The sequence below is a fragment of the Vanellus vanellus genome (genome assembly GCF_965231255.1).
Source record: "Vanellus vanellus genome assembly, chromosome: 8".
Classification (NCBI taxonomy): domain Eukaryota; kingdom Metazoa; phylum Chordata; class Aves; order Charadriiformes; family Charadriidae; genus Vanellus; species Vanellus vanellus.
Window position 1 is genome coordinate 10,869,975 of NC_138913.1, and position 9,534 is coordinate 10,879,508.

Here is a 9,534-nt window from a genome sequence, read left to right on the forward strand (position 1 = left end):
AAACAAATTAATTTAACAGCTGTAATGCGTGTGTAAAGTTACTCTCTGCTGCTGTACTGATATAAATGTCCACAAGTAACCAATTTACAATCAAAATCTGTCTCCCATTCCAGACACGTTTTGCTCTCCGGAGGGGAGGCGGTGCGTGGGAGCTGCAGCTCCAGCTCTGTTTGTGCACAGTGAAGGGACAACAGCCCCGTTCAGCTCCGAGACCCCCATCATCTCCTGCGGGAGCCCCACAGCAAGCGGCAGTCAGCGCAGAGCAGAGCTCCTCAGCGAGGTCCGGTGTGGTGCACTGCCCTCTCCCGGGCAGCATCCCTAACCTTCAGGCAGAGACTCCTCCTCTCTAGGACCAGCGGTGGGAAAAGCTCCAAAGCGTTATGGACAAGTGTCACGTGTAAGTAGCTGACAAACGTGCCAGATGATTACAATCTAAAAATCATTTTAACCCTGTGTGTAGAGGTGCTGCAGAAGTGGCAGATCCAGCTGTGGAGTTAGAAGACTAAATGCTACTCTGCAAGTGAATGTAAATGGCGAACCTGTGCTGACTCCTGAGACAAGGAGCGGAATGAACTCATCATAAAAGGGGCACCAAGAAATTCCTCTCAGTCCACTGCATGCTCAAAGGAGAGCTCATCAGGCAGCACTTTCAGTTTCATACACTAGATTTGCAAGTGTCAAGGCATTTTTTTATTTGCATAATTAGTAATGATAATTTCAGTGTGCATCTGTAAAATGACTTTGCCAAACTCCAAAAGCTTAGTTGCGCCTCTCTCAGTGGTACAATATTTCTATGCAAATATTGGCCCACCAGCATTCAACATATGGAGTAGAGTCAAAATTACTGTTTCAGTTTTTGTTACTGGTAAGCAACTACAATACATATGGAAGTTTATTAAAAAAAAAAATAATAATTCAGGGACCTGATCCTATAATACACCCCTGTTTCACTTAAGTAACTTGCACCGTCCCAGCGTCTGACCCCACATGTTCACATGGTCACACCTGTGACCATGCTCTCCAGAAGCATGACAAGGAATGGCTTGTACCCAAGTGCTTCTAACTCAGAGATCATTTTCCCAGATTCTTTCACTGCAGGACCAGGGGGGACCACTAGGTTCATTGTGTTTGACTTGTTGAACACACAAGAAGTTCACAGAAATTGGATTAAACCAGCATGTTAGAAAGCTCTTTAATCTTATGTTAAAGACTTCGGGCAACTGCAAATCCACTGCTTCCCCTGGAGCTGGCCTAACACAAAGAAATCGGCTTGTGTTTCAAAGCTCTCACTTTAATTTCCAGCCCACTGATTCTTATTGTGGTTTTGATTAAAAAATTTGATAGTTGCCCCCAATTTTACCCTTGCTGTGGCAGATCTCCCTTATAGAGTCTAGTGGTAAAGTCAAGGGAAAATGGAACAGTATCGCACTCCTTTACCTCTTCCCATCTCACCTCAGCTTTTCCCAGTGCTAGCAGAGGATGCCCTTACTAATTAACAGTATCCCAATTTCATAATCAGATCTTCAGTCATGTATACCCTTGCTCCTTAGAGGGCCCTCACAGCAGCATACTGTATCAAGGTGGTGACTCCAGAGTTTAGACAAATAGCCTGAACTCAGCAACCCCCAATTTAATGACTCAAAGGAACAGGTTCTGAATATGAATAAAGTGCTGTCTCTGTGCAGAACAAAGTTGCTAAGATATCCTGGCTTAGAAAAAGGTGAAAAAAATAAATGTTTCATCAATAATTCTTGTCTGTTGTAAAAGCCTGAAGGATGGGGTTCTTTTTGCCCTTGAGAAATGTAATGAACTAATAGGATCAGAAACTTGTGCAACAAGACACCTGGCACAGTCCAAACATTCATATATAGGAGCTGGGCTGCTACAAACAAGCTTTATTTATCATTCTTTTATACCTCAGCACCAGTAATTCTACTAGATAATAACCAGGTGCTGAAGGAGGAGAGTCTGTGGCTTAGAAACCTCACTGTGCAGACTCATCCACAGCAAGATTCAGATAATAAAGAAGCAGCATGATTTGTACACAAGATCAACATATTAGCACTTATGGGTGGTCTTTAAGTGGGGCTTGAAGCAGCAGAAATGGCTGAATTTGGAGAATAAGCTCCGTGGGCATAACCAGGGTTAGAGCCCTGCACAGGTTCTCTCCAACCTCCCAGTACATTCTGCACCATTTTCCCCAAAAATCTTCTCCCCAGACAGTTTACACTATGATTTAGGCAATACAAAAAAAGCAAACTGAGCTATTACCTTGTGGTAATAAGTCCCACAAGTTAACAAAACATTACCAATTACAGCAATCTGTCTATTCGTGTTTAATGCTTTTCCACTTCACTGAGTTGTTTCTTGTTCTGGTATTGTGGGAGGAAGGGAAAAACATAAATACCCAGAAGGCCTCTGCTATAACTTGCCCACTGAGAATTTGTTCTCTTGATTTTCTCAGTACTACTTATCTCTCACAACTCTTTTTAATGGAAATCAAGCTATGCCTTCCCTAATTTTAGCACCATTCTCTGGACTTTTCTGATTAGGTAAACAGGGTTCAGCATTGTTCAATAGCAGCAGAGCAGGCTGCATATCAATGGAACCCATGAAAAGAGACACCAGCATCTAAGATAAGGATTTTTTTTCTTAGAAAAACCTCTGCGGAAAACAGAATATTTTATTTTAGCTATTTTCTTTGCAGTGAGAGCCAGCTGAAAAAATTTATCTCAGGTTCCCTAGGTAGCATTTTACATTAAAGAGGAAAATAGATATTGGATGCAAATAAACCAAGAAAAATTTTGAGCAATGCACGAGGAGGCACTGTGACTGAGTTGCAAGGGGTTTAGAAATACCTTCCACTTAAACTGCAGACTTTAGTCTTCACATGAAAGAGTCACTTTCCCCAGTAACCAGCACCTTTGTAGAAAGGTCAGCTGTGTGGGAAAGGAAAGCATTTCTCATTTATTTCACTGTTGAAGGTGAAGAAGCTCCAAAAAAATCCAGGAAATTTCAGCCTGATCTCATTCAGATGGGATTTCCTTCTGCAGATAGTGCCATAGAAGCTGTTTTCTGTCTTTTAATCCTTAACTGATCTAAAACCATTTCCAATACTTCAGTCCCTTTTCCTCCCTGTATTGGTTTTAATTTCCAGCAGTAAGAACAGTGGTAGAACCGAGAACAAGTGCCCGTGATTGCTGGACAGACAGAACTGCAGCATTCCTCTGCCTTGCAGAAGGACAAAATCAGAAATACTCTGTTAGCCCAAAAGACAGGTCCCCATCCTACTGGCAAGGAGGATCTTGCCTGGTTTTGCAGAAATAGCAAAATCCTGAATAGCCTCAGTAATGAAGTTCATATTCCTTAGCAGCTGCAGATTCATTGCCCTGTTTTACACAGCCACTAGCCTTGAGCACAGATAAAAACCCCACGTATTTATTTACTTAAAAATATATAATTTGCATGCAGCCTCAAGCTCCAAAGCATGCAGAAACACAGTCTAATCAGCAAATGCCCATCCATCCATGTTAAGCCCCATTGGAGGACTCGAGCATCACAAGGCAGGCTATGTAAGAGCATCTGGGGACAGAGGGGGCCATTTTGGCAGGAGGTGTCCTCAAGCATAAAAGATGTGAACCAGCAGCTGGGTGACATGAATAGTCATGTCAGTGCTGAAAAGGCACAGGAGCCACTGTCCAAGAATGATGTATTTCACAACAAGAGGCCATGCTTTGCTTTCAGCTTCAGTATCTCTTTTGTGAGGAGCTGAGAGCGCTACAAGGAGGATCAGCTCTGGACTGGACTCGCTGCCACATTTCTTACCTGTCTTTCAGGGTCTCCTTTCCCTTGCTTGTCAGTTATAGCACCTTGGAGCTGCAGCTCCCAGAGAGTCTCAAGGTCACATACTGGTACTCAAAACAGCACCATTTGTACATCAGACCCCAGAGGGGACTTCAGCACCCCTAGGCCGGCTCATATAGCAGGGTCCCACTGCAGGGAGCCAGGGCTGTGGAGCTCTGAGCAGTCATCATGTGGCCACAGGGAGACTGCCCTTCAACTGCCCCCTCACAGCTTTACTTTCTTTTTGTAAGCATTCACTATTTTCATCTCTTTATGCAAACAGGAGACAACCACCACACTTTTAACCCCTACCAAAACAAATCACATTGATTCAAAGGAAGCCTTGAACTTGCATGATCCATGAACTGGATTAGCTTAGCACAGCACTGCATACTATGGGTACTGTTGATCAAAGGTAGGTTACCTGCAGGCCACCGCAGGCCTGACTGCAACCACGTGGCCTCTATTTCTGCCTTCCATCTCTTCTAGTTATGATATTTAGTACAAGAAATAAAATTGCCACAGAATATTCACAGGGCTCCACATATGCAGTCTGTATGTGAAAAATGCTTCATACTTTGGACTGCCTGAAGTACTGAGTAAGCACTCAGGACTGATTAGTCCTCAACAGCAATCCAGCTGCATCTTTACATTGCAGAAGGGGTACCCCTAAGTAAGAGTTAAGTCAGAACACACCACAGAGATCCATGATCCTGCATTGATACTATGTTCAGACAGAGACAAGAGACGAGTACAGGGTCGGAGTCAGTTCAGAGCAGGAGGAAAGAACCCGGGCAGCATTGTTATTATGAATTCCTGTGCCACCTTGTCAGCTTTTTAGCCCCCTTCTAACACGGTCACCCCATGCTGAGTTGTCACTGGTGTATTCTCACAGCTCACGCAGCTCTAATGCATGCACCTGAAGGCACCTTGTCCCTAGCAATATCCTAACTTCTGCCCCTACTGTGGCCTCTTTGGTAGAATTTAAAACAAAAGCAGCAAAGATGCATTCTGCCTCACAAAATGGCAACAAGCTCAGACTAATTGACACACTATCTGTTCTCTAGCAGAAAATTATTTTCCAAGGGATTTCCGCCCATAATACTATGCCAGGTCATCTCTCAACATGAGAGGCAGGGAAGGTGTTTCCCTGGGAACGGTAACCATGGCAAACCTCTTACCAGTGTCTTCCCCTCTCTACCTACAGGAAGAAAACGAACAGCAGATGCCTGAGCTCTACCTCCAGCAGGCCCACGGGCCCCCAGAGCCATAGGCAACCTGGAAGCACCTGATCAAAGATTCAGGAAGGAACTTCAATTAATTTTGTTCTGTCTTTTACTCAGATACCAGACATTTCTGCCATGCTACGCTGAACTCGGAATGCCTCATTACAAAGAGTGCAACTGGAAACATCAGTGTTACCGAAAGGTCAGCCAAATACAATGCATAGGTAGGCACTGAGCCCAAAAATCAGCGTGGATAGATGGCCAACAGAAGCAGAGGTACAATGGACTGGCTTTGCAGTTTTCAAACCCTAGCATTGTGCATTAGAGCTCTATTAAAGAGCATCTGCAAACCCCAATTTGTAAGCAGATGACCTGCTTCTGGTCCACCTCTTTTTCTGCAGAATATTCTCGATTTACCAGAGTGAATGCAACTCTCTTTGCTGAAGAGCTAATTAAATCATAATAAACAATTCAACTTGAAAGTACAATCACGTTGCATACTTTTGGGGATCTTTTTGTTATGTATTATTGAACATGTTATACATTTCTGGATTTGAGGTTTGAGTATTTATTCAAGTCAACAGAGCAAATGAAACCAAAGCGCTCCTTAGTTAATCTTTCTCTCAAATGACACACAGAGAAAACGCATTCTATGATTCAGCAATCTTGATGAGTGACTAAACAGTCAACAGCCTAGTTTTCAACTACCATCACTCCACTTCAGAGTTAACATGCAATTAGCACAAATTGCCAGGATATCAATGTCTTATACTAGCAACCCACTCAGAGTGGAATACTGCCCTGCCACCAGACTGACTCACACAGAGCACAAAAATCTTGATAGTCCGAGTTTCTGTTAAGAGCACAGTGAAACCAGAATCTTTACAGTGAGAAAGATGCCGACCTTCTACATAGTAATTTAGCAGCACAGGGTGACAGGGTCAGCTGGGTCATGATACCCACTGCCCCATCTCCTTACATTCATTTCAAAAAGGTATTTTACACGTGCAGCAAATACCTGCTTCAGACATATACAGAAACCTCAGTGTCTAACACCCGAGTGAAATAAACATTTATTCAGAAAAAGTCTAGCATTCATTTTAACCTCCTCTGAGTCAAATCACTGGAAATATACCAGAAATACACAGCCAAATCAAATGATGCAATCATACCTGAATTAATATCCAAATCCAGCCAGTTGTCTTTATTTACCACTGAATACTCAGAGAAAGCATTAGAAAAATAATCTGGTTTTGCAAATCTCCTAGGAACGCAATGCAGCTACCACTAAACGATGCTATTTCTTTTAAAGATGCTCCACATACCTTTCTTTGCCATGCGCTCCAGCCTAATGCATCCTCCTATAAAATCATGATAAGATTTCATTTCTCCTTCTGTTATCCGGACAGCAGTGAAAGGTGGATTCCTGGGCACCTGTTGTCCACATTTCCGACACCGAGAAGCCATTGCCACAGCTCAGGAGACTCTTGTCAGGAATCTGCTCTCTCAGTTTGCTGGAATCCAGCCTGATTCTTCAGCCGTCAGTCCAGGCTGGTGACTTTATCCCACTTAGTTCATTCAAGGTCACCCTCTCCAGCAGGATGTTCGCCATTGCAATTGGCTAAGACTTTTATAGGCTTACTGACTGTGTTTGTTTCTCCCTCCTTGCTTTCAATATCAGTTTACTTTATTCTCTCATTCAGAATGAAAGCTGTGAACCTCAGCACAGCCCATGCCCTGAATGGCTTCCTTATCATTAATTTAAAGCTATTTTATAAGCAACAATGAAGAGAGAAGATCCCAGAAGCACCTTGCAAGATCACAGAACATCCCTTAAAGAGCACGCCAGATATGTTCACAAATAATTTTTCTTTAAGAAAAGGTTTTTCTTCATTATTTTTGGTCCCTTTCAGGCTTATGATTTTATGATTCTTCATCACTGAGAACGGATTTTTTTACTTCTGCGTTTCAGCTTGGACGGTGCAAGGAGACTGCTTTGCAGAGCTGCTCAACCAATTACTCATATGTCTGGCAGTGGTACCGGGAAGCTGCAACTGTACAGAAAAGCCCTCTGCTGCTGTGCACAGTCCCTGCTCATAAGATCTGATAATCTAAATGAACAGAGTAGCAAATGTAGGACAAAAGGGAAATATTGCTGGCAGATATGCTCTGCTAGATGTGCAACCCCCAACCCAAATTGTTTTAAAAAAGAAGCTGGATCCATCAGTCCGACACCAAAATGAGAGATCTCAAACATACATTTAGAAATCTCTCTTTGAAGGTGCTGGATATTTAAGTTGACTTTTTTCCCTTTTAACAATTAGTGTAATACAAATCACTGATCAGACAGCCTTGTGAAGAAATTAGTACTTGGGGAGCTGAGTGCAGAGAGGACTCAATCCTGATGCAGTGAAGGAGCCTTCCCTGGGGTCAGGAGGGACTGCACAGGAGACGTGAACAGGCACAAGGCCAGCACTAGTGACAGTGCAAAGAATACGAGAACCTAATGAATCAGGGCTGAACTGCAACCTAGAGCTCAAGTGCAGGCACTTGAGCACAGAACAAGCTTCCTGCAAGGATCTTATACACAGGCCAGGAGAGTCTTTGCCTTCCTTGTCTCAAGCACTAGCACCTGTTGGCACTTTACATAGTTGCATCCAGTGCTGTTCAGCTCGTGGCCCTCTCAGATCACAGCTGATCCCTAGACTAGAGTGGGAAAGGAGAAGCCCAATTAATACAAATCAGAGGATGAACTAGAGGGGACAAAGATGCTCTGGAGAAAAAGCCTCACATGATGCCATTACTAAAATGGTGAATAACAAGATGGACAGGCATGAATGCCTGTAAGCTAAAGCATACAGAAGTTAACTGAGCCCTACTTCTTCCCCATTCCGCAAACTTCTTGCAGCTTCTCCCCAGCCAGCTCCACCACTCCCCAACCACGCAGTGAGCTGTTTCAGCTCCCTAACTGAGCACACAGAAACTGAACCATGCAGTAAAATAGCTACCAGACCAAGGAAGCAGTGAGTCTCAGGACCTCTCCTTTTGATGAAAGGAGGCTATAAAGGGGATCTCTGCTCTTAAAGTAAAAGATTTGTGCTCCCTTGGCCTCTAAATTTGGTCCATGGCATGAAGCTGGTCACCTTCCTGCTCTTTGCCTTTGCCATAACCCTGCCTGAAAAGTGAGGACAATGATGTACTAAGCTGTTGGGTGACCTGGTTAATTAGCATTTGTAAAATATTTATTAGAGCTTCCATAGAGACATCCCCATGGGGCTGCAATATTTTGTAGATAGGGAGAGCAGTGGCACAGAAGGCAGAATTAATTTTTAGAAAACTGTCATCATGAGATAAGAAAACTAGAAACATAACCCAACAGTTTTATCTTAAAGCCTTTCTTCCATCCTCTTTTCTGTCATTACAGGGACTCAAGGTGTCCTTCCATACACAGGCAAACATGATGTACCTTCAAAAATAAGCTTTTCTGATAACATGTTCATGTGTACGTCTGACATAAACAGAATAATAACACTTCCACCTTGCACATATATAGATATACAATGGGGGAGAATACAGCATTTGTGAGAATATACTTCTGTCTCCCATCCTCCCTTGGATACGCTGTCCTCACCAGTATCCACGTGGCTTAGCAACAAAGAGGATGTGTGAGACACTCCAGTCCAAGGGGGAGACTTGATCCTGGAAGTGGAATGCAAAAAGAAATCTGCCCTAGGTGTGAGCTTCTGAAGCACAGGTAGCCACAGCACACACCAGGGAAACTATCTAAAAACATCTAAGTCTCAGTCTTTCCCTAGAAAATACTGATCCATTAGAATGCTAAACACGTATGCCTGGGGTACCACTGCCATGACCCAGCTCCAGACAAAAAAATAAGCTGACTGTAGCTGCTACACATTTAGCAAGAGGGCACATACAGTTTACCTCCGGGACTGAGTGCTGTGCTGCAAGGACTAAGATGGATGGACAGAAGAATCTGGTTATTCTCCTGGAAGTGTCATTTAATTCCCATTTCAGAAGCAGCTGGGCTAGCTTCTCCTGATACATATTGGAAACCTCTGATATGGGAGTACTAAGAGACCTGGACTGTTTCCTACCACACAAATTACTTCTGTACTGCACTGGATGTATCTGCACAGGAGCTGCTGCAAGGGCTGGCATGCAGGAATGCTTTTTTGTAACATGTAAACAAACATGCACTCAGAATGGATAATTGATTCTTCACAATTTTCCTCCATTAGCTAAAGGGTATTAGTCTGACCAAAAGTATTACTGTTTTTGCGTGAAGAAGAGTATAGCGGAAGGAACAAGTACAGAAAATGGCAAGCATGCTTTCTTGGGTCTTCTCCATAAATAACATGGAAGTGAGTTACTTTCTTGCTGCTCCAGACAACAAGAGCAAAATGTTTGGAAAAGCTATGGAAGAGGATATTTTTGGCTCGTGAAT

General features: G+C 43.3%; 1 protein-coding gene across 1 annotated transcript in view; it reads right to left on the minus strand.

The window, feature by feature from the left end:
- MCF2L2 (MCF.2 cell line derived transforming sequence-like 2) overlaps positions 1-6,536 on the minus strand; it is a gene marked incomplete at both ends in the record, with an annotated part of 158,859 nt that extends 152,323 nt beyond the window's left edge. Inside the window, one exon of the mRNA XM_082486920.1 lies at positions 6,395-6,536. Coding sequence (XP_082343046.1) covers positions 6,395-6,536 — 142 coding nt within the window. The remainder of the gene's footprint in view (positions 1-6,394) is intronic.
- Positions 6,537-9,534: the final 2,998 nt, after the last annotated feature.